General features: G+C 40.5%; 1 protein-coding gene across 1 annotated transcript in view; it reads left to right on the plus strand.

The window, feature by feature from the left end:
- The window catches only part of RAP2A (RAP2A, member of RAS oncogene family), a 34,489-nt gene extending 15,426 nt beyond the window's left edge, over positions 1-19,063 (plus strand). The window contains exon 2 of the mRNA XM_039509527.1: positions 15,346-19,063. Within this exon, the coding sequence (XP_039365461.1) occupies positions 15,346-15,583 (238 nt within the window). The 3' untranslated portion in view covers positions 15,584-19,063. The remainder of the gene's footprint in view (positions 1-15,345) is intronic.
- The last annotated feature ends 6,992 nt before the right edge of the window (positions 19,064-26,055 follow it).

Raw genomic sequence — 26,055 nt, forward strand, 5'->3', positions numbered from 1 at the left:
CCGGTGCCATTTGAGTGTTTTTCCTTTCCATATTTTCTGTTGTAGACTGTTTAAAAAAAACATGGTGACTTAAGAGTGCTTATAGCAGCAGTTGGGGAGTGACTGTAATGGATCACTAAATTTTCTGTTCCATTGCCTCTTGGTTGGAAGAGTTCCTGTAGTGTTCACTTTCCATGCCTGGGCACTGTATTATGCACTTGCCAACAATGTGCATACAAAATTGCAGCTAGTTCTGGCATTGCTTGTAGCTAGGCCCAGCAACCCAACTTAAAACAAAAATATATTGGCTATAATCAATCCTGATTTAGTATAAAATAATTAAAACTGAATTTGTCCTATATTTAATTTAGGACCACACACGATTAGGTGGCTGTATATGCTGACCCTTCCAAAAAAGATTTATAGTAGTCTGTCACAGTTCTTGAGGTAACTGCACCTCTGACCCCCTCATAGCCTCCTTGAAGGAGCCCCACATAGGTTTCTGGCAGGATCCTGTGATCCTTTCTCTCCAGATTTAGGCTGGACTTCCCAGTAGTTATTTCAGCAGGTCTGACCACTGCTTAGCACTTGCTGTCCTATTTTCTGCAGAGCAGTGACAGGTTTAACCAGTGATGAGCCAGCTTGCATAAAGCAAAGTACTATTTATTCAGAATAAAAGCATTACAGAGAACAGAGGTCAAGTGTGGTGGTGTTCCATCTTCCAGATGGGAACCTTGGCAGGCTCCAAAGTACTTCGGCGCCTTTTCATAGTTTCATGTCAGTTTGTGGATTGGGTGAGGGTGACTTATGACAGAGTTGTCACTTTATATAGTTTTTGTTTACTAGGCCTCTTGAACCAGGTCAAACCAGTTTATGCACTTCCCAGGGGAGGGAGAGAAACTTCTCTAGACTTGTTACTTTCCTTCAGGATTTGTGTTAATTATCTCCCAGTGACTTTAGTTCATAGAATCATAGATTTTTAAGGTCAGAAGGGACCATTATGATTGTCTGGTCTGACCTCCTGCACAACGCAGGCCATAGAATCTCACCCACCCACTCCTGTATCAAACTCCTAACCCAAGTCTGAGCTATTGAAATCCTCAAATTGTGGTTTAAAGACTTCCAGGTGCAGAGAATCCTCCAGCAAGTGACCTGTGCCCCATGCTGCAGAGGAAGGTGAAAAGCCCCCAGGGCCTCTGCCAATCTGCCCCAGAGGAAAATTCCTTCCTGACCCCAAATATGGCAATCAGCTAAACCCTGAGCATGTGGGCAAGACTCACCAGCCAGACACCCAGGAAAGAATTCTCTGTAGTAACTCGAATCCCACCTCATCTAACATCCCATCACAGGCCATTGGGCATATTTACTGCTAATAGTCAAAGACCAATTAATTGCCAAAATTAGGCTATCCGATCATACCATCCCTTCCATAAACTTATCAAGCTTAGTCTTGAGGCCAGATATGTCTTTTGCTCCCACTGCTCCCCTTGGAAGGCTGTTCCAGAACAAAGTAGGCAGCAGCGCTGCGGCGCGCCGCCGCTGCCCCAGTCTCTTTCCCCGGGTCCTCTTCCCGGCTCCGGCATCCTGGGGAGGCGGTGTTAGCTCGGTTGAGCTCCCGCCCATGCCTACGGCAGGTCCACCGGAGCGCCGGGGAGCGGACCTGCGCGGTCATGCCGGCGGGAGCTCGGCAGCTCAGCGGGGGGAAGGCGGACGCGCGCCGCGGCGCGTGCTCGCGGCAGTCCCTCCATCCCGGGCTCCGGTGGACCGCCGCCGCATGCATGAGGAGAGCTGAGCCAAATAAATGGCCCCCCCCCAGGATGCCGCCCCAAGCCGCCCCAAGCCCTGTCCAGAACATCACTCCTCTGGTTAGAAACCATCATCTAATTTCAAGTCTAGACTTCCTGATGGCCAGTTTATCTCCATTTGTTCTTGTGTCCACATTGGTACTGAGCTTAAATAATTCCTCTCCCTCCCTGGTATTTATTCCTCTGATATATCTATAGAGAGCAATCATATCTCCCCTTAGCCTTCTTTTGGTTAGGCTAAACAAGCCAAGCTCTTTGAGTCTCCTTTCATAAGTTTCATAAGGTTTTCCATTCCTCGGGTCATCCTAGTAGCCCTTTTCTGTACCTGTTCTAGTTTGAATTCATCCTTCTTAAACATGAGAGACCAGAACTGCACACAGTATTCCAGATGAGGTCTCACCAGTGCCTTGTATAACGGTACTAACACCTCCTTATCTCTACTGGAAATACCTCGCCTGATGCATCCCAAGACCGCATTAGCTTTTTTCATGACTATATCACTTGACGGCTCATAGTCATTTGTGATCAACCAGTACACCGAGGTCCTTCTCCTCTTGTTACTTCCAACTGATGCGTCCCCAGCTTATAACAAAAATTCTTGTTGTTAATCCCTAAATGCATGATCTTGCACTTTTCACTATTAAATTTCATCATATGACTATTACTCCAGTTTAGAAGGTCATCCAGATCTTCCTGTATGATACCCCGGTCCTTCTCTGTATTGGCAATACTTCCCAGTTTTGTGTCATCCACAAACTTTATTAGCACATTCCCACTTTCTGTGCCAAGGTCAATAATAAAAAAAAATTAAATAATCTGAAATAATTCCTGCAGGAATTCTGTAGTTTTCTCCATTGAATCAATACAATGACTAGCCTATAACATTTATCACTTATAAAATTGCTACAATAGTCTGAGTGTTCCGTGTCTGTAGCATCTCTTGGTCTGCTCTTACAAGAGCGTGGTCTGTTCGTCACTTAATATATGTATAGTGCTTTTATTCTTTAGATTGCTTTGCAGATGTTAAATATTCAACATCCTGTGAAGTAGGTAAGTACTATTAGCCTCTCTTTACAGATGAGTAAACTGAGGCCCATAGAGAATATGACGTTCCTAAGGCTGCATAAGGAATTCATTTTAGAGCCTGGATTAAAATGCAAGGAATATTTTTTGTCCCCAATCCCTTACTTAGAGAATGCTTCATTCCTTAGAGCAGGAGACTAGGAATCAGAACTCCAGAATTTTCTTTGTAATTCTGCCATTGAGTTGCTATGAGACCCTGGGTAAGCAACTTAACCACTCCAGGCCTTGTTTTACTCCTGCGGGAATTCTGCACCAAAAATTTAAAAATTCTGCTCACAATATTTTAAAATTCTGCATATTTGTTTGTCAAAATAACACAATATAATCATGCCAGTTTCAATTATTTTGGTAATGTGTGTAAACTACAATACAATGGATGGAGAATGGCAGTGGGGAGCATTGGAGGAAATCTCCAAACCTCGATTGTGTAATAGTAATGTAGCTAGGTTTGAGCCTTTATTTCTAGTTATTAGTCAACAAATACATGCAGCCATATGCTCAATATTGCATCATAGGCAAATAACGAGCAAGTGAGGGCTAGGGTATCAAACTCACAATTTATATTGGCTACTGACCATCTCCAGAAATGTCAGTAGCACACAGTTCATGGAGCACATTTTGATAGGAAATTTTTTCTGTCCAAAAAATTTAGACCAGTTCTCACTAAGGTACCATGCTCAAATAAATTCATTAGTCTCTAAGGCGCCACAAGTACTCCTGTTCTTTTTACGGATACAGACTAACACGGCTGCTACTCTGAAACCTGTCATGAGGTACCATAAGCATTTATAACACCATACTGTCATTTACAATAAAGCTCCTTTACAGTTACACCACTCTAGCAGTGTAAAGGAGCTTTAAAACTTTTATACCTGTTTTTATTCTGCTGGGGGAGTTGACTAAGAATGAGAACAATTCACTAACAATGAAAACAACTAAGCAGGCAGGCTTCTACATTGTGCTCTGTCTGAGGTGCAGAGCCTGCCTCACACCAAACACCTCAAAGCCCTGTCCTTCCATGTTTGGCATGCCACAATAGCGAGCCAGAGGGACAGTCTCTCTCTGTCACTTGCATTCCCGGCCGCACATTCCTGGTGGTGATTGACATCTCCCCATGCATGCATGCCAACCCTCTTCTCCCCCTGCACAAGTGGGGAGGGGCAAGTGACTGCTTTTGGGGGTTCCCTTTGCTTCCCCTCAGAAGTCATTTTTCCTTCGGGAAGCAAAGAAATCAGTGGACAACATGAATTCTGTGCCCACACAGTGGCACAGAATTCTCCCACGACTATGTTTTACCCACCTATAGAATGGCTTTAAAAAATCTTGTATTACCCATATGAGGATTGCTTAATGAATTGTTGCTCCATTCTTATGCAATCTAACAGCTTCCAAGACTGTTGAAAATTAAATGTACGTGATTGGTAAACTGGAATGAATTACTAGCATCACAATGTCTTTTTACAACTGTTCTTTATGGAGTTACCTGAGAGCTAGAATAACTTCTGTGGTTTGGGCAACTAAGACACTTAAAAGCTATGCAGGAATCTAGGTGTTTTAAAATGTGGAGATATCTTCAGTTGGTATAAATCTATAGCTAAGTGGAAGGTATTGGAACTATGCTTTTTTTACACATGATGAGGATCTTAGCCCACAATGTTAAAAATGTGACGCTAACAAAATATAGAAAATGTTAAGTTTGGGGAAAATGTTTTCCTTGCCTAAGCTTCCCAAAGTGATAGAGGCAGGGATGCATTCTTCTAGTTTATAGATTCCAAAACCAGAAGGAACAATTGTGATCAACATCTACTCTGACCTCCTGTCCAGCACAAGCCATAGAATTTCCCAAAAATAATTCTTAGAGCAGATCTTTTAGAAAAATATCCAATCTTGATTTAAAAATTGCCAGTGTTGAAGAATCCACCATGACCTGTGGTAAATTGTTCCAATGATTAATTACTCTCACTGTTAAAGATATAGACCTTATTTGTGGTCTGAACTCATTTGAAGAATTGTGTGGGACAAATAGTCTAGGGCACACAGTGTTCTCTATCTTGAGGATTTTAGATTTTAAAACCTTCCACAGAATGCTAGAAATGGATATAAGGAACATCTTGCTGGATTTAAGAGTATCTTGCTTTTATGGATGTCTACCATCATATTCAAGCTATGGCAAAGTTCACTTCAGTCAATACAGGCACAGGCTAAATTACTAAATTGCATTCTAAGTGGCATAATTTATAATGAACTACTCTGTGTTTGGCTTTGGCAAACCTAAGTTACCATTTGATCACTTAAGATACCGTGTCTCATTTAATCTAGTTTACTTAGCTAGGCTTTGATAGGATTCTTGCCACTAAAGTTGCAGAAGTCTAAAATGGAGTTAAATACTTTCTCTAACCAAGATCTATCTGCAGACCTTATTTATAGTATCGCTGTCTCTGCTAATATCTGTAGTCCTTTACAGCTCCTGATAAAAGTACAGGGAACTCGTAGTAACAGGAGGAAAGAATAAACTTTATGAAATAACAAGCTAAAGGAGGATTACAAGTACAAAACTTATCTGATTATCATGAACACTACAGTCATTGATGTAAAAGTGGTATTTGAATTATTGTTTATGAATAATGATACAGGGCACCACCAGACATTGGATTTAAAGAAAATGTATGGTTATTTAAAGGCCAAATGGTAAATATTCAATTGCTTTAAATGTGCCTAAATAATAAGCAGTTGACTACATCCAGTAGAGTAGCATACATTCATAAGCATATGATCAGTTACTCACAATGTGCCAGAGAATAGTCCTCTCTTCCTGCTTTGCTCCAGCATGATGAGACCGGATTTGATAAAGAACCTTCAGATTCATGGCTCTCTTTATACCCTTCAGCTAATATATTAGCTCTAGCAAAAACCTAACCTGAAGCATTTTATCCTTGATATTTTCCTTCCCTCAAGACCGTCTTTTCTTTTCTTCTCTCCCTCCATCCTTGCTTAGCAGAACAGTGGAAAGGTTTGTGCTTGTTTCATTTAAGACAGTTTTTCTTTGCCTTGTTACCGCAGTCCTGTATTTTATCGGTTACTTTTAAACCATCCATCCTTCCCACACTACTTCTGGTCTTAGCTTATTCTCACAGTCTTACTTTATTTGCTAATTAGGGCTTTTGCCTACTGATTAGCAAATATCTTATTTTCTTAAGCAAACTGAAGCTAACTTTAGTGTTTTTTTTTAGTTTCATAACTATCCCTACAGGGGATTGATTCCAGTGGACCCAGGATTTAGCACTTAATAAAAGGGCAGACCCCAAACTGAACCAGGGCTGGGGGTAGAACGATACAGTAGAACTTCAAAGTTATGAACTCCAGAGTTATGAGCTGACCAGTCAACCACACACCTCATTTGAAACCGGAAGTACGCAATCAAGCAGCATCAGAGACCCAAAAAAGGGGGCAAAGTACAGTACTGTGTTAAATGTAAACTACTAAAATAAAAAAAAGTTTTAAATTTTTTTTGTCAAAGTAAGGAAACTGTTCTGTGCTTGTTTCATTTAAATTAAGATGGTTAAAAGCAGCATTTTTCTTGTGCATAGTAAAGTTTCAAAGCTGTACTAAGTCAATGTTCAGTTGTAAACTTTTGAAAGAACAACCATAATGTTTTGTTCCGAGTTATGAACAACCTCCATTCCCGAGGTGTTTGTAACTCTGAGGTTCTATTGTACTGGGCTAGGGAGGGCATGTTCCCAGTGGAGGAATAGGTTTAAAATGACACTTCCAGCTGAGGAAAAGAGGGTAGTGAGTTGTATGTGGCACTAGGAATTAAGGCTGATGCTGAGAGCTATGTCAGGAGTGACAATGGTTTTGTGAAGACTGCTCTAGTACCATAGACTTGGATCTCCCCACCCCCCCCATACACAGCCAATCCCCTATGCTCTTTAGGAGCCAAAAGCCCTAAAAGAGATTGATTGAGCGGGACTAAGGGTACGGTTGCAGCTGCCCAGGTCTCAGAGCTTGGGCTGCGGGGTGTAAAATTGCTGTGTAGACATTCCGGCTTGGGCTGGAGCCCAGGCTGTGGGATGGGACCCTGTGAGCATGAGCCCCATAAGCCCAAGTCAGCTGACCTGGGCTCTGAGACTTGGTGCTATGGGCTTTTTATTATCGTGTAGACATACCCAGAAACTGTTGACCCTTCTCTCATGAGGTATGCACGCTATCAGTTTTCCTCCTAGGTGAAGGATTCAATATGTCTTTGCACTCCAAGATATACCGGACAAATCCTTTGTCTTTATTCATGAACAGGACATCCCCATCCTGTTTTTCTTCCTGTAAATTTCCTCCCTTGTAGTTTTCGCAATCTCTCCATTGCAGCTGGCCCAGTATTCAAATAGGCATACAGTGCAAGGCATACAGTACACAAATTGCCAGGCAGGGAAATAGGTGTAATTTACCTCCTGCTTGAAAGGAACGTCTCTGAGGTATGTCACCTCCTCCTGGCAACCTGCCTTAAGAACATAATTTCCAGTATAGATACATATCTCTTTAAATATTATCTGTACACACATTTCACAATGATTATGACAACCACAGGAATGCTCGCTCCCAGGAGAGACCTCACATGCTGCACTTTGAACTATTATGCAGCTATCCAAGCAGGAGATCCCCGTCCACTCTGTGTCCTCTGCCAAGTGGCATCAAATGGGTCACAGAGCTTAACTCCCATCAATGATAATGCAGGGCTCTATACATTCCTAGATCAGATTGAACTTTTATGCATACATTTTTCTGCATAGCTAGTTGGACGTGTTTGGCTCTGTCTTGAATCATAGGACTGGAAGGGACCTCGAGAGGTCATCTAGTCCTTATTTTTTTGAAATATGGACAAAAACAAATTCTAGAAAAGCTGAACGATTTGTCTGCAGTGAATGATAGAACATAAAATTAGGTCAACTCTGTAACAGTTTTTTTTTGTGATTGATTGGTATTGGGTATTTTCAGAGTTTAAAAAAAATTCTCTTTATTATCAGGCTTGCTGTATGTCACTCTTATCTCCTTCTGTGAAGAAATTTCATTTCATGTCATCTTTTGACAAGCCAGTTACAACTGTGACCCAGAGACTGAAAAGTAGCTGGATAAAAATTTTCAGACATGGATTCAGTCACTGGCCAGTGTTTTCTATCTCTGGTTGTACCTTTTAGGTTCAGGGGGAGAAAAACATAGGCAAGCAGCAGCCACCACCAATTTGGTCAATTTAATGAACCCTCTCTATACACACACCTGATAAATTATTTGAAATCTTATATCTACTTTTAAGATGAGGTAGAATGTGAAGCTGTCAGGTGGTACCATTACCATAGCAATGGGGGATAAACTGATACAATCCACCCATTAAAGTGCCCACTTTGAAATATTTGCATTCATTTCTCTTGAAATAAGAGAACCATTAAATTAAGACACAGAATTGGATTTTTTGTGACGTCAAAGCATCAGAACAACAATCTATGGGGTAAAACAAAATCTGATAATAAATTTGTACAGGTATCATTGAAATATAATACCAGTGGTGACATTTCTAGTCAATATCATTATCCTCTTGTTCATCATTATGATCTCTGTCAATAGTGCATGAGTTACCACAGACAACTCTGCTGCCTTGGCAATGAAATGTGCAGGGACGTTTGTTCTCACTACAGGCATAATTGATTTTCTCAAGTTCTTCTCGATGGTGAGTCAGTTCTGGATGTGTTCTAGGTTTTTTCAAATGCTGCATAAGAGACTCTGATTGCCCAGGGAGAGTAGTGACTTTTTTCTTTCCAATTTGTCAGTGATTATTTCTTGTGATGCTGGACTGTCTGCAGACTGTGATAGAGTGGTAGTTCAAGCCATTGAATGGAAGGTATTCTTTCCATCCATGATCTCTACGTTGATGTCCATATTATCAGCTCCTACGTGGATGAGATTTCCACCAGCATGAAGTGGTTCAGTTCCATTTGGAATGAACACAGCTCTCTGGAGTCTTTCTACTTCATTTTTTGCAGTACTAGTGATGAATTTCTTCAGCTTATCATAATTGTTGCAGAATCCATGAAGGTGTGGTATGTCAATTAAACTGTGAGATCCAAATTCACGGTGTAGCAACGTATATGTGCAGTGGTGTGATAATTTTGGGACTGTTAAATATTGTGCACTCCACAATTGAGAGGCGCCTTCTTTGAATGTCTTCTAAAGGATGATACTCATTGCTGACTGAAGTAGATGCCTCTTTATTAACCAAAAGACCAACTGAGGCAGAAAAGTAACTGACCTCTGTAAAGTTCAATACCTGGCTTTGGATAATATTCTGAGGCTCTCCTTTGTCTATTTCAGACCAAAGGATTGAAGTGCCATTACACAAAACTACTTGTTCATTTCAAAGCTGTTTATCAGGCTCACTTGCCAGAAGAACATAACAAAATATTTGGATGACTTAAGTTCCTGCTTCTGATTACTAGCAGCTTGGATAACATCAGCTAATTTTATTGTGCTTCATAGAACAATGGTAGACTTGCCTTGTCCTTGCTGTGCACGTAATGGAATTGCAGAACCATATTTATTTTTTTTCTAATCTTGACTGTAATTGGCTACTGGAATTCTTGCAGTTTCTACATCTGAGGGAAATAGGGTTTTATATCTTTGTAGCAGGTTGGACACAAGAAGAGCCTTCTTGTTATACATAAGATCATTGTCTCTTCAGTCAGCTGATAAAATGCAGTGTCATAAGGTGACTGTATTGTTGCATTGTAACTAGATGGTTTTGCCTTAAGATTTCATTTTACTCAAGTAGGAAGAAAGGCATGTTGAGTGATAAACTGCATCCTTTGCAATCAAGTCTTCCATAGATATTCTGCACAACATGTCATGTCGGTTCCTCTGAAGAGCCACCTCCCTTAGATTGGTGCTCTTCCCAAATGTTTCTCTTTTATGAAGTTTGTCTCCTTTTGCGTGTGTTTTCTCAAGCAAACAATGCAAATGGACCAGTTCCTAGAGGACATGCATGCTATAGATGCAGGTGAACATGATGCTCTCTGATCAGTTTAAGAGTTTGTGTTCTTTCCTGGGTTCTTGACAACTCTGACGTGCCAAATTCTACTTGCTTGTGCATTTCTGAAAGTAGCCCCTGTGACAGAGTATTGATGGCACATCATCTAAACTAGAAAAATAATCCAGTGGCCACTAGTACACGTCATCTCTCCTGGCTCCTGCTGCCAGCATAACAGAAATCTCTCCAGCACTGGTGGCTGTTGTCAGTTTTTTGCATTCTTTTGATTTTCATGACTGCATTTTTCAAAACTTGTGGAGAGTCTTTTTCTCTTTGATGTAAGCTTTAAGGGGCTCGTATCCTCCATGTTTTCATACACTCTCTCTTTCCTGTGGAGGTAAAATTCCCACAGAATATTGTTAGCATTACCACTGCCACTACCACCATTTTTCATCTTGTGCAAGTATACAGACTTGTGCTAAATTAGATCTCTGTTAGTATCAAACTTGACAGTTCTGTTTAGTGAGCATTTTGATTGAAGCCCACTGTGTATTGTCCTCTCTAATACGAATACTGATCTGTGCATAAGTGTCACTGAATTAAAAAGCTAGTTTCTGGAATATTTCAAAGGCTAGTACTGCATGCATGGGTAAGGCTACGATTTAGTCATGGATATTCTTAGTAAAAGTCATGGACAGATCATGGGAAATAAACAAAAATTCACAGCCTGTCCATGACTAAGGCTGCGACTTACTCATGGAGTCGGTGACTTCCAAAGACCTCCATGACTTCAGGCAGTGCCGGCTGGGAGCTGCAGGATCCCCTGCCGGCTGGAAGCTGCAGGATCCCCTGCCGGCTGGGAGCTGCAGGATCCCCTGCCGGCTGGGAGCTGCAGGATCCCCTGCCGGCTGGGAGCTGCAGGATCCCCTGCCACCTGTGGTGCATGGGAGCTGCGGGGTACCCAGAGCTCCCCCACCACTTCTGGCCACAATGGCCAGCAAGGAGGATCTGCTGCTCCTGGCCACCGCAGGTGGCAAGGGAGAATCCCTGCCGCTCCCTGCCCCCTCGGGCAGCTTGGGGGACCTGCGCCACTTCCTGCCCCTGTGGGCGGCTTGGGGGACCCTGACAGCTCCCAGCCACAGTGGGGGGAACGGGACCTTGGAGCTCCTAGTGCTCCCCGCGCCCTCCCCCAGCTGCCCAGGCTACCCATTTTGTCATGGGTATTTTTAGTAAAAGAACAGGTCACGGGGCTTCCATGAATTTTTCATTATTGCCTGTGACCTGTCTGTGACTTTTTCTAAAAATACCTGTGACAAAAACTTAGCCTTATCCATGATTTATACTGTAAATACCCTTGTCTAAAACTTGGGGGGGGCCGCTACTGGGGGGCAGGCTAGCGGCACCAGCTGCTGCCTCTGACCACCGCTGGGATCACTGCCACACCAGTCGCTGTTCTGGCGGGCCGCTGGGCCACTCCAGTGGCCAGCCAGTGTGGCTGGTCCCAGGACCACCGAAGCTGCTGGCTCCAGAGCCAGCTGCTTGGGCAGCCCTGGGGTCAGCCGCACTGGTCGCTGCAGAAGTCACAGAAAGTCACAGAATCGGTGACTTCCGCAACCTCCGTGACAGACTGTGCACGGGCAATTACAAACTCAAACCTTCTACCAGGCAGGCTAGGTGCTACGTTGTATGTACAAAAGCTTACAGATAGAGAAGCATTACATTAGGAATTCACATATATTTATATCTACCTATTATGTGGTACAAACTATGGGCATACAATCTACTGCTACTCCTGCACAACCTTCAGTGTGAGACTGATCTGGTCAGGAAATTTCAGTTGAAAATACAGAAAACTATTATAACAACTTGTGAGATATAGTAATAAAAAATAAGACTATGCAATGTGAAAACATTTCATACAAGTATTTGTAAAATGTTGATATTTGGCATTTTTTGCCACATGCTAAACAGCTTCATTTCTGGGGGGAAAAAAATATTGCCCATGTAAAACCAATAAAAATCTTTTAAGATATTGTTGTTTGGTAGCTGTGACCAATAAACACCATTAAGGTGTTGAAATTAAATTAAAGAGCGAAAACTGTAGTCATAGTCATGTTTGTGTTTCTGAAACTGTGCAAAAAAATGACGTGAAACAATGACAGGCATCAAGTATCAGAGGGGTAGCCATGTTAGTCTGGATCTGTAAAAAGCGTCAGAGGTCCTGTGGCACCTTATAGACTAACAGAAGTATTGGAGCATAAGCTTTCGTGGGTGAAGTGGTATTCACGAAAGCTCATGCTCCAATACTTCTGTTAGTCTATAAGGTGCCACAGGACTCTTTGTTGCTATCTACAGGCATGTGGCATCACTTGGCCGCACCACCTCATACTTCATCTAAATTTACACACATCCACATCATTTGAAAGTTTATTTCATGTATGATGTGTACATGAAACTCCAAAAAACAGGGCCCTTCTTGGAGAATTGCTGCACACCTAATAAGCTAACATCTCTAACATTCTTACATTTTATACAACATTTTTCATCTGGAAGGATCCTAAAATGTCTTTAAAATTCAGTGATCTGGTATTTAAACTATAAACCGAGATCACGTCATGCAAAACTGAAATGCAGTCATGTGAGGTAACAACTGTTCAACAGTGCACAGACATGTTACCCAGCAATGAAGGGCAGGAAGTCAAACACTTCTTTCATTTGGAACTACAGAAGGAATTTATGTAGAACTTAATTGCCCAAGTTGGAATTCTGTAATGTGGTGTTACTTCCTAATACATGTTAATTTGATTTGTAGCACAAAGCGATGTCCATAGAACAGATTAGTTCAGTGTTTTGCTGTCTTAGATGTGTGGGACTATAACTGGACAGGAGTAAAAGTCCACATAGGGTGAAAATTGAATCAGTGTCAGCGTCTCCGTTAATTTGGCTACAAAGAGCCTGGTCATGTAAAATCTGTAGGAGTTGTCAGTACCTCTCAAGATCAAGGTAGAGAGTACACCCATTTTGAGATAGGCTTTAGCATATTGTTCTGCAAAGACTTCACCATGTACACAGTGCTTCTGTAAAATCCTTGGTCCTAAAGTTAATCTAGTAAAGCAAGGCTCTATCTTTGTGCCTTTATCACGTTGTTGTACGGTAAATGTTTGCCCTAAAATATGCAGTTCAGTGCATCGTCGTTATAGCGGGAACTGGAAGCAACACCTATATTAATGCTTCTCTAACAGTTTCCAGTGTAAAAAATTCTTGAAACTTTATTTTAAGAACCTATAACCCCTCAAATATTTGCCTCAGGCCTTAGAAATTTGACAGGGGAAAGAGATTGTGCCTCTTGCTTCTCCCATCAAATTAGTTTCAATTTTGGCTGAGTTATAAGATACGGAAAATCACCATTTCCCATCTCTGGCTTAGGTCACACTGAATCATTTGGTAACATGTCAAAATCTGAATAGTCTAAGGTTGAACCCCCTGCTGTAGCCGCAGCATGCACAGTACTGGAGACCCTTGGGAGCAGATAGCCTGCCTGCTACTAGAGCTGCTGTGGTGATGGGGAGAGTTTGACCAGGCTCAGCCCTCAGTCTTGGCTTAAGCAAACCCATCCACCTGCCAGGAACACCACATAGGGCAGGAGCCCATGGCCCCCAAGAGGGTGAGGAAGAGAGCCAGACTAGGCTCCTCCTAATCACCTCCAGACACAGCATACGGTTCTAGATGTCCATTCTCCTCTTGAGGCAGGAACACCCTCTCCTCCTCCCAGTCTTGAAGAAAACACATGCATCTCTGGGAAGAGAGAACCAAATTGTGCTACCTCTGACCATTTCCTGGGCCCAGGACATGGCCAAACCTTTTAGTTGCACATAATACAGTTGTTCCCTTTTTTTTTAGTATGTCACTTCACAGTTTGGGGGGGGGGGATTGTTACACTGAAAAACGGTCCTCAAAAGTTAAGTAATGCAAGAATTTACTTTGCATAGGCAACCTGAATTCAGCCCCATGGTGCCTATGCATTATGATAGACTCTTATCACAAGATCACACTGTTTCTGCGGGACCCAACCTTGTTCCGATTACATGATGGGCTGTGCTCAGGGATTTGTGTAGTGAATAGGGCTGATATCTGTAAGATCTCTGTTATATGCTATAGAGTCTAATAATTGGAAGATATGTAGTGAATGAAGCTGGGGAATGTAGGAAGTAAAAGGATGGCCTAGTTAAGGCAGGTGAAAACAACTCAGGAGAACTAGATTCTCCTGCCTTTGTTACAGGGTTTGCATGATGCTGAGCAAATCAATTAAACCAGACTTTTCACAGCCACCAGTTGTGTTCCTTTTCTCAGCCCCCATGAGGCCCCAGCTGTCTTGACTTTCAAAAGTACCGGGCACTCATAATTATGTCATTGGGAGCTATAGATGCTCGATACCTCTGGCAGTAAGGCAGTGTCATCTGAAGAATGAGTGCAGGGTTGGGAATCAGGATGTTCTTTGTCTAATTCTGACTCTCAATGAATCATTGTATGGCCTCAGGTAAATTGCTCTGAATGTGTTTCCTCATCTGTAAAATGAGGCTAATACTCATCACCCAAGGAGTTGTGAAGATAAATTCACTTATGTTTATGAGGCAACTAAACATAACAAAAAATGACACAGAAATGGGTAATGCTGTATTCAGAGCAGGGTTGGGTGCTGTACAGCAAATAAACCGTGGGCCCCACATTGAATTATGAGGGTGAAAACCACTGAATAGCTGTCTTTCATTGAGCACCATCCATCCAGTCCACTGAGTGTGGTACAGGTCCTGTGGGAAAAATAATTTGCAATTGTGTAGCTAAAGACTGTATCACAATGCATTCACACCAGGGGGCCGAATTTAAAGTAGTCTTTGCAACCTTATTCTTGGACGTCCTAACGTTTGAGTGTTTGACTTTGCAGCTTAAGTAACTCTCTTTCACAGTGTGTTCTTTGTTTTGTCTGAACTCGGGTGACTAGCTTGAGTCTGCTCTGGAGCTGTAATGTTCACATTGTTATTTTTAGCATACTAGGCTTGAACTCAGCTAGTCTGTGTCTGCCTTCCTGGACTGGGAGGCTTGCTCCCAGCTGCAGTGTAGACATAAATTCATTAAAACTGGAGGGAGGCCCAAACTTCCAGCCGATCCCAAATCCTAATCTGGATTGTGTTGGAGTGGGAAGAAATTTTGTTCCACACCGAAAGAGCTAGGGTTGTAAGTTTCTCACTGGAGAGAATATTAAGAGGAAGAAGCATTCATTAGAAAACTCCAAAGGGGGGTGCTGTAACAAACTAGAATGAGAAAAAAGCAAAAGTTTGTGTTGCGTTTTGAACTATAAAGTAGGTTTTGATGAATGACAGAATTATTTCTCATGTTATGCACTGTGTGTATGTGAGAAAAATCATCATCTGTTTTAAGGAATCTTAATTCTCTCTTTGTTTTGAATTATAGGTATGAGAAGGTGCCAGTAATTTTGGTTGGTAATAAAGTGGACCTGGAGAGTGAGAGGGAAGTATCTTCAAATGAAGGCAGAGCGCTGGCTGAAGAATGGGGTTGTCCTTTTATGGAGACCTCTGCTAAAAGTAAAACAATGGTGGATGAGCTCTTTGCAGAAATCGTTAGACAAATGAACTATGCAGCTCAGCCAGACAAAGATGATCCATGCTGTTCTGCATGTAATATTCAATAGCATTAAAAATGACCTAACCTGGACCTAATTTGCAGAATTTTTGTAAGGTGGTAAAACTGTCTGCCTCAATTCCTGGTTTGTAGGTCACTTGGAATAAATCATAAGTGAAGTAACAACTTTAAGTCAGAGCTGAGCATTGAAAGTCAATCACAGTCTCTGAACACAATGGGGTTAAACAACTACAACTTCTCACCCAATACCCCCTTGTGCACGTACAATTTCGTCATAGACAGTTGATCTACAGGGTGATCTCAATTGAACTATGTGTGTTTGTGTTATGTCGGACAGCAGCAGCTATTTCATAAATTAGAAAATTCCTGGTGATGAAAATTGAAACCGCTAGAGAGAAGACCTGCGAAGATGATGATGTGCAATTAGCATATCCTATACGGATGAACACAAAAGGAGGGGAAAGCCTTTCAGTTTCGATATACTGCATTTCAGGAGTTGTACTTTTGCTTGTGGCCAAGTTTACACAAACAAGTATGCTAATTTCATCTGAACTTCTGACAGTTTTACAGGCAGATATGATCTACAAGACCTATATAGTTTTTTTCCAAAATTGATGCAATTTCTACACTTTATCTCATCTTGTGAAATAGAAAGCACTGCATCAGTACTTGAAAGAAAAGAGAGAAGATCTGAAAAACTAATAGCTAGTGAAAAAACACGATATGGCATTGGAATGTTTTAAATCTTCCACTTTGCTGCTCAAGAATGGAGGATCACTTCAGGTTTTGGTCAGACAAAAAGCCAAACAAACCCTCTGTTTACAAAGCAGGAAACATCTTTATCACTTTACTGAACCAGGAGGAAGCAACTGTGATGAAAAAAATCGCTTAGCCTTACTAACAAGGAACACTTTAATAGATTAACTAGTACCATCTTGTAAGGAAAACAAAGCCATGTTGCATCCAGATGTTCCCTTTTGCAGAAACCTCATGGGACAGTATGAATATCCTGCATTTTTAAGTTTGCTAAAGAAGATAATTTCTTTCTTGCCTTTAAGGGCTAAGTTTTTTGGTGTGATCCCTAACTAACCTTTGGAAATCAAGTTTGCTATTTCATAGCTTTAATGTTGGCAACTTTGTTAATTGAATAACCATGTGAAATCATTTTGGCTCACAGGAGGAATATAGGTTATGGTTCTACTTTAGGTGAGAAAGGAAAAAGCTTTTGTGTAATTGCCTGACACACTATTCAAAGATTGCCCTGATTATTAGGGTATCAAGTAGTGGGAGCAAATATTTTGTTTTGCAAGGGTGCTCGATCTCTGACATTCTAGTTTTCCTAGCAGTGAAGTATTTATCATTTGCATGACTAATGGCACAGAAATATCTATTCTGAAGTCTTACAATCAAGTATAGAAAAGTTTTCAATCAAATTGTCTAAGTTTTATATGTTGGAGCGATTGTCTTGAGCTGGACCTTTATAGATAAAATTTGGTCATCAAAATGCAGTATCACTGAGCCTGTGGTCTAAATACCATCATGCTTTTATTAGTTTCTCAGTCTTGTGCAGTAACAGTGTAGTTCCTTGTGTGTAAATGAGTGAAAACGGGTGCATGTGTTCGGGGTGTGTGTGTGTGTATGTATCCCTTAGAAATGCTGTAATTGGAGTTTGGTTCTGACAGATTTACCTCCATCAGCAGAACTGCTTTAAAAATGCTCTTAATCTTTGAAATGAGAAACTCAAGTATAAAACAGCTTCACAAAGTTTCTTAAATAATATAGTAACATTATTAATCTTCTTCAGTGGGTGACAGCTAACGGAAACATTAGTGATGGAAGAGAACTGGCCACCACTGCCCAGATTCCTATTCAGATTTTTCTAAATCCCTGTAATATAGGTTTTTCAGCTAATTGCCACAATCTTGGATGTTGTTGCACCTTTTCCACCTAATATTAACCATGTGTGTGTGCTTAAGTAAAATTTGAGACTTTAATCAATGGTATCTTCACTTCCTAAAATACCTAAATGGAGGAGGGGTCTAATGAAACCATACAATCTATTAATAAAATACGCAGCTTGTCAATTTGAGACCTACTGCCTGAGTGCTCAAAAACATCAAATTTGGTATCAATTTACAGTTTGGAGTGTATGTTGAGCAATATTGTATATGAGATGCTAAGATCTTATATAAAAAATTGCTGTGTGACCAATAAAGTGGTATAAATAATATGTATGAAGGGCCTAAGTTGAAGTGTGTAATATAAAACAGATGGGCTTTTAATTTAGGAAAAATTGCACAAGTAAAATTTTAAACAGAAAATTGTAATAAAAAAGATACTTCCAAGACATGTTTTTCCTTACCATTTTACATTTGTAATGACTAAGCAACACACACATCAACACACAACATTCTGGGGGTATGGCGGGGGAAATGTAAATGCTCTTCTCTTTATTGTGTAATTCTAAGGAGATAGTTGTGCACTATTTGTGTTTCCACTGATATGAATATCGTGGAGCTTGAATCAATGACAGTTGCATTTGGCTAAGATATTTTTGAAAGCATAAGGATAGCAAGAGGGTAGTTAAATGAGCCACATTCAAGATAGGTGGCCACCTGGAGAAAGTCAGTGGTCTTGGGTCACCTCTTACTTTGTACCCTGATCAGACTACCAATTATATAGTATGTGAAAGTTTTTTATAACATGCCTTAAAATATTATGGTTTGATCCAAAGACCCATGTTTTCTTTCGCTGTTCTTGTAGAGTTTTGTACTTTTCTACAAAGACAGCATTTTTTAAGTTTTATTGATTGATTTTTTTTTAAATGTTGCAACTTTCATTCTTTTCAGCTGTGATAATGGTAGTAACTGTTTTCTCCCACTTTTAAAAAGTAGGTAAAATAAATAAACCAGCATCAGATCAAAAGTATTACACATGGGGTTTTTTTTAATTAGAGCATCAAAAGCAGTTTTTGATGACTTTCTGTTCTGGCCAACAAGTAACTAGCCTCTCTCTAACCCCAGTGCTACAGTTGCCATCACTTTTCTGTGGGAAAACTACTGGTATTTGCTTTTGTGTATAAAGAATGTTGCCTAAAGATGTCAGCCATTTGGTTGGGGGTGGGTTGTGCATGTTTGGTTTTCTTTTTACCAGTGTAGAATCAAAATACTGGTTAGGCTTTAATGGTGAAACTCCGCGACAAAGCAAATGTTTGACAACAGTAGGAGGCTTTTATCTGCATTGTTGTGCATCAGGTCTCAAGAATGATTGCAGTGGGTCTTGGAACCAGGCTTAATGGTATTGATTTGGGGTTTCCCAGAGGCGAATAAATATATTTCACAGGTAATTGTTGAGCTCTAGTACAACTGGCAACCTATAGATGGAGCAACAATTTATTGTTTTGTAACAATGTCAGTTGTTAAACCTTGATGTTTCAAATAAAAACAAGAACTGTACATAGAACTCAATGCAAACTCAGCAGTTGTATTTGGAGTTAAATTATTTTAACAAATAAATTTATTTAATGAAACCTGCCTTGGATTTCCTTGTATCATACAGTTTGGTTTTGTCAAATAGCTCATCCAAAGCCAATTAGAACTGCTTACTTGTAAACAGCACTAAGCAGACCTATTTAGAGTTGAGGAGACGCTCTCCTGTTGAAATGTTCTGTTGATATAAATTTAATGGATGCAAGCAAATACTGGTATTTCCATTTTCACATATACTGTAGCCTCACATACACTGCTTCTGGATAAAATATTAAGACAAAGTGTGCTACAGGAAAAGGCCAGTGGATTGGAAGCTTATTACTGTACATCTCATTCTGAAAGGTTGAATAAAGATTGCTGTAAAGTGTACTAAAATGATGTAATGAGCTGAACGTGGTCAACCATGAAGATGTAATATCCAGTAATAGTTACTTTTATTGTATTAAAATTGCAGTGGGTTAACATAAGGATTGATCATCATGTCAACTGTCCTGTTGATGACTGGGCTTTTATTTTGTTTATTTTGTGTTTTTAGTCTTACATTGCTCTACAAAATACATCGTGTTAGCAAGAATAGCTATATTTGAACAATCCCGATGCTAATGTTAACAGGATTGTTCTAGATAATGTTGATTAGCAATTGCATCTTGGTGCTACTGACATGACTATAATGTATTATTGTGTTTGAACTTGATGGGTATCGGGGGGGGGGGTGTTTTTTATTTACAGGGCATGTGGGTTTTAAGGTGCCAAAAGTTGGAGGCTGGTACTCTGTAAGAACTCTTTATTCTGTGGACAACACTGTGAAGATTGACAAATTATGTTAATTTACACTGCCTTCAGCTGCTCTAGTCACTGATAACTGGCCCATTCATTCTGTAAACCAATTTCCAGTGCATCTTTGGCTAAAACTGGACAACCCCTGGCAACATTCCATTAAATTAGTAGAATCCTTGGGTGGGAGGGGGGTTGTATAAGGGAATAGCCCACGTGGGTTACTGACATTTATTGTACCATTCTAAAGAGCTGCTAGAAAACACAGCATGCTGTGGAATGCGGGAACACTTGTTTAGATTATGATATATGATTTTTCCCTTGTTTCCTTTTTTTTTAAATACTTACAGTTGCAATGTTCTGCTGGTTCCTTCTGGGAAAACTTTACACTGTTTTTCAATTTAAAAATATCTGTCACGTTTTCTGTTTTCCAGAGATTCTCACTGGGCAAGCACTTGGCTTCCATCACTTCGGTCATGTAGTGACTGCTTGCTCATCTTCAGAGTGCTGAACTATTCTAAAAATGGCCCATGGGAACATCTCTCCTGTCCTTTAGGTGCTGTGCTGCTTTGTGTCCTCTCTCTAGTGTAAGATCAGTCCCTTTCTGACTACATGTAGAGGAGAAATTCCTACAGTACTAACAGGGCTTTGTGGGCTGCGTGGCTCTCACTGACACCTTAGAACAGGGGTCGGCAACCTCTGGCACACGGCTTGCCAGGGTAAGCACCCTGGCGGGCTGGGCCAGTTTGTTCACCTGCCGTGTTCACAGGTTCGGCCCATTGCAGCTCCCACTGGGGGCGGCAAGAAGCAGCATGGACAGGGATGTGCTGGCCGCGGCTTCCCACTGCCCCTATTGGCCTGGAGCGGCGAACCGCTGCCCTAGAACATAGTAATACCTTGCTATCCCTCTTTGCAACTTCTTTGAGTCTGTTTTAATAAACATACTATTAACATTTCTTATGAGAGGCTTCATTGTATTATGCATCCAAAGCAGTAACTGCTCTGGGAGGAAATGAATTTGCAGATGCGTTGAGTTGTTGGGCTCTCTAGCCCCTGTTGTCCATGCTGATATCATGTGACACCTTATGTTGTCAACACATCTGGATTTTGAGCCTCATTGCTCCTCAGCTGAGTTTCTCTTTTGGTTCTGCATGCCTTTGGTGCCACAGTTGTTTTTCTTCTCTTCCTGGAATTGAGGAATGAAGACACCACTGGCAGCTTCAAGAAGTGCCAGGATTGTCGTTTTCTTTTCTTTTTGTTTCATCTCTGTTTTCATCACTATGGTCTGAATATCTTTCAAGTACAGTTGACTCTGAAAAGTGGCTGCATAATAATTTTATTCAATAGGCCTGTTGCCTGTCTATTCAGAATTATACCTGTATGTACTTTGCTTGGTTTTTACTGCTTTTAGTCCTGCAGAACCAACATAGCTCAGAAATAGGAGCTGGGTTCTATTCTGGCTTAATGTCGCAAACCTGAGCCAGACAGAACCCAGATTGACATTGACTTGCGAAGATGTGTTTGTGGATATGACAGTTATGAAAAAATATTCTCTACTTGTAAACTGAGTATATTGTGATACAGTGAACCCTAATCCCACTTTTACAAAGCAGACCTCAAGCAGAGACCTCCTTGCTTTGTCTTAAAACTGAACTAAAGAATTGGATTAGTTCTCATAGTCTGCCCCATCTGTTGCGTTGGAGAAGAACACAGAGTGTTCTCTGTGAAGAACACAGAGCAAACCCCAAAGCATTGGGTCTGCACCTATGCGGCATCCTGCAAGACCATCTGTCCTCAGCACAGACTCGGAAGTGACATGTTTGGCCTGCAGCAGAAAGGGATCAGGTGTTGCCAAAATTAGTGATGAGCAAGAGAACGGGGGCTGAGCTCTTGTAAAGAAGAATCCCAGCTTTCGTGTGTGTGTGTAAATGTACAGATATGTAAATGTAAACTAATTGCAAAGCTCAAACAGGAGATTCAGCTGGGCTCCACCTCTGCAGCAAGCAAAGGGACCCTGAAGGTGCTTCCCTCTCATCCGCCCCGTGCTCTCATTATGTGAAATGAAATAATTTTGCTCAACTTCCTCACAGTCCTTAGGCTGGCTGTGCATATTGATGTTACCCATGAATAGAAGTTGTCAAATTCTATAATCCCCCTGCATGCACACTCCCTAAAAAAACCCACATGCTAAGGTTGGCTTTATTTATTGCCATTTTAGACCTCTCCAAGTGTCCACTATAGCTACAACTATGGTAACTATTGCAAGGAGAGTTGTCTTCCTGCATTTCCCCATGGGTGTGCACATGGGGCACACTATATATTCCTCTAGCATCATCTGCTTTAGCAGCCCATGAGATGTGGCCAAAATGCTGTTGCACTGAAAGAGAATCCTATAGCCACTGCAGTCTGCCCCTCTTTCTGCTTGTGTCTGATTGCCCAGCCTTTGAGTCAGAAAAGCTGGTGTTGGAGGAAAGTGTGGTGCTCTATTCCCTAAGTACCAGTATGGCAGATGACTTCCACTCCTCACACCAGCTAAGGGGAGGGATACCTGCAAAAATCAATAACCATTAGGAATAAAATACATTGGAAACTTCTTCTGGATGTTATTGCAAGTTAATAGCAGATCCATAGTTAAGGTTGAAACTAGCTGCATGTTAAAAGCCTGATTTTTTTTTTTTTTTTTTTTATAACTTCTCCCCTTCCCCAACACAGCTGCTCCAAAAAGAAACCACTCTTCCTGGAAGTGCTAAGCACTCACCTTTTGAAAATCGTGACAAATTCAGGACCCAAATTGAGCACTTCAAATTGCTAGCCACTAGGGCTGTGGATTAATCATAGTTAACTCTTGCAATTAACTCAAAAATTAATTGTGATTAATCCCAGTTTTAATCGCACTGTTAAGCAATAGAATACCAAGTGAAATGTATTCACTATTTTTGGATGTTTTTCTACATTTTCAAATATATTGACAAGATGTTTTGTTCCACCCAAAATGAAATATTTCATTTAGTTTTCATGGTTTTGGTTTTTTTTAAATCTTTTGATTTTTAGTTAAATCTAGCTACATTTTGAAACAAAAAGTTGAAGGCTTTTCTCTTGAAAATGTCCAAAGTCCTGTTTCAAATCTTTTGGAATTTCTTTTCCCATTTTTTTAAGGCAAAACTATTAGCTGAATTTGCAGACAGTGTTGGTTGACTCAAAACTGCATTTTTTTTTATTTGGTGAATAAACTATTAACTGAAAATTTTTTACCCAGTTCTAGTTAGGAGGACTCTGAGGCATTTTTCTAATTCTCTTACAGTCAAACACCTTTTAAGGGAATGGCCTTCCCTTGGGACACTCAACAGAATTGGTCGTGGACCTTTGTAACTAGTCAAAACAACCCATGGATAACAAGGCCTTGAGGGAAAATAAATTGGAAAAAAAAAATTTAAAGCCGCCTCTTGCTAGTACACTGCATTAATATCATGCTTTCAGGCAAAAATCTCTAAACACTTGATAAAAGTGGGTAAATATTATTTTCCCCCATTTTACAGATGTGGAAACTGAATGACAGAAATATGGTTATTTCCCCAAAGTTGCATACAAACTTAGTGGCAAAATGGAGAACCAAAGCTAGGTCTTCTGACTCCTAGCACCCTCCTCTAATCACCAGACTGCTATTGCCCTATTACAATAACAAAAAATGAGGAAAGCTTTCCTTAAATCTTAGAAACCAAAGAAATGTGAAAAACCAATGTCCTGTCCAGTGGTTCTAAGATCTATTAGCGTGGGACAAATAAGCACCAGTGGAGATAAGGAAGAATGTTATAAACCGCTCTTTTGTATTTGTTTGCTATAATACACTTGTGGCCTAAACTATTTTTTCTTGTTTACAAATTTTTATGAACGAAAAAGCAGCTTTCACAAATCTTGTACTTAAAAACAAAGGGTCTAGAGCAACACAGAAATTCTATGCCAATTAATTTGGCGTTGTTTGTGGAGAAAGATGCAGAAAGTATTTTAAGTGGCCAAATGGGGAATCTCTGGGAAAGAGGCCGTTTGAGTAGAGCCAGCTAATATAGTTCCAGGAAAACAGGAAGGTCAGGCTTAATAAATTTGCAAGAATTATTCAAGAAAAGTGCTATTGTGAGAGGCAAGGAGAATGCTGTGGAAATAATCCATGTGTTAAATGGTACTCTTCTCCTACCAATGGTAATGAATCAATTATATATAATACTGCTTGTGGGGGAGGGATTTTTTTTTTCTGCTTGGTAAATATGACCTAGAAAAGCAAGCAGGTACCAAGTTTCTCTTTCTATATAATCCTTTTTACAATTTGGATTTATGAGCTCTGAACAGTAATTTTTCCTAATCGGTGAAAGGGTGATTGGAAGAAAATAATCAAAAATGAACCATCACTTTGTGAATGCAACAATTGAGGTTACATACACAGAGGGAAGGTATGCAGCCTGGCAAGCATAGTGAACAAATGAAGAGAACCAACTAGGCACTTTACAGATTTTTGTCCACAGACACAGATCCTCTTCAGGCCATTAAAAAGTTACACTATAAGTACAATGCACTCTGAGTTCAACAGTACAGAGAGTACCATGTATAGCAGGGGAAGGCAACCTACGGCCCGCATGCCAAAGGCGGCACACGAGCTGATTTTCAGTGGCACTCACACTGCCTGGGTCCTGGCCGCCGGTCCAGGGGGCTCTTCATTTTAATTTAATTTTAAATAAAGCATCTTAAACATTTTAAAAACCTTATTTACTTTACGTATAATAATAGTTTAGTTATATGTTATAGACTTATAGAAAGAGACCTTCTAAAAACATTAAAATGTATTACTGGCACACACAACCTTAAATTAGAGTGAATAAATGAAGTCTTGGCACCCCACTTCTGAAAGGTTGCTGACCCTTGATATATGCTGTAGGACTGAGAACTATAAATTAATGTACAATCTAGAAGAAACCTGCAAGAGAGCCAGGTCTATAATTACTTTATTGATAGAGAAATTTCGATGGGAGGCTTACAGCATAGACCAGTCAGTTTGTGAGCTTGCCCTTCAGAAACAACAGCGCCAAAAAATATATATACACAAACCCCAAACCATGCTCTAAAGATGAAAGGTGAGGAAATAATCTAAATCCTGATTCACACTATCAAAATTGCCTGATTCCTGAGAGTTTTCACGAGTGGTTCTTGAGAACTGTTTCAAGTGTATAGCTTTACTGATGTGCATGGATAGGAAAGTGCTGCTTATGGTTGCTGAAAATTGTTTTCGAAAAGCTTGTCTATGCTGCTGCCAGCTGGCACATGCTAGTGAAATCATCTTAATTGAAATGGAACTAGTTCTCAAAATTTCAGGGCTGGTTGTCTTTGGTCAGGAGCTACAGGTTTAAATAGAAAGCCAGAGTTTCCAGTACGGCATTAAGGCTTTGATCTCATCAGAATTTTCCATGCAGGTTCTTGAAATGGCATACTTTTCCTAAGGTTATTATTCTCCATCCACCATTTGAAGGAATCCATTTAATATAAATGAAAAAACAGCTGGCTGTGAAAAGAGAAATAATTTCAGAAAACTTCTCATGCTTTCAACACAAAAAAAAAGTTGTGGGTCACATACAGGGCTTTGTCATGAATAAAGGGAAGTTTTTATATTCATTACAGCTTTCTAAAATGGCTCTCTTGGGACTTTCCAAAAGTTAAAATTAGTCTTCAGGAATCCTCAGCCAGAATAACTTCCTTCCAATAGTTTTGATCAGAGTTACATTTTCCCACACTTGTGTTAACAGTTAAATTGGAAATGCTGGACCTGAAAATATATTTCTGCTGCTTGCATAAATTGCAATTCTACAACTTGTAGATGTTTGTTTTATGTTAATGTGAGGGCTCACAAAAGGCACAGAATGAATTGGTACTGGAGACTGATATCTGTTTAGTGATAGAATGGGCATATCAATTTACTGTAACTGTTCGAACTAAAGGTTGTGTGGTAAGGATAATATTTGTGTTTTCAGGTTGATGGTGTTATGTGGTCAGTTTGCGTCACATGCATGTACATCTCTTTTTCATAGAATCATAGAAAGGCAGGGCTTGCAGGAACCTCAAAAGGTCAAGTTCAGCCCCCTGCACTGGGTAGGACCAAGTAAACCTAGACCATCCCTAGCAGCTGTTTGTCCAACTTGCTCTTAAAAACCTTCAATTACGGGGATTCTGCAACCTCTCTTGAAAGCCTGTTCCAGAGCTTAACTACCCTTATAGTTGG

This window comes from Mauremys reevesii, linkage group 1 (genome assembly GCF_016161935.1).
Source record: "Mauremys reevesii isolate NIE-2019 linkage group 1, ASM1616193v1, whole genome shotgun sequence".
NCBI lineage: Eukaryota > Metazoa > Chordata > Testudines > Geoemydidae > Mauremys > Mauremys reevesii.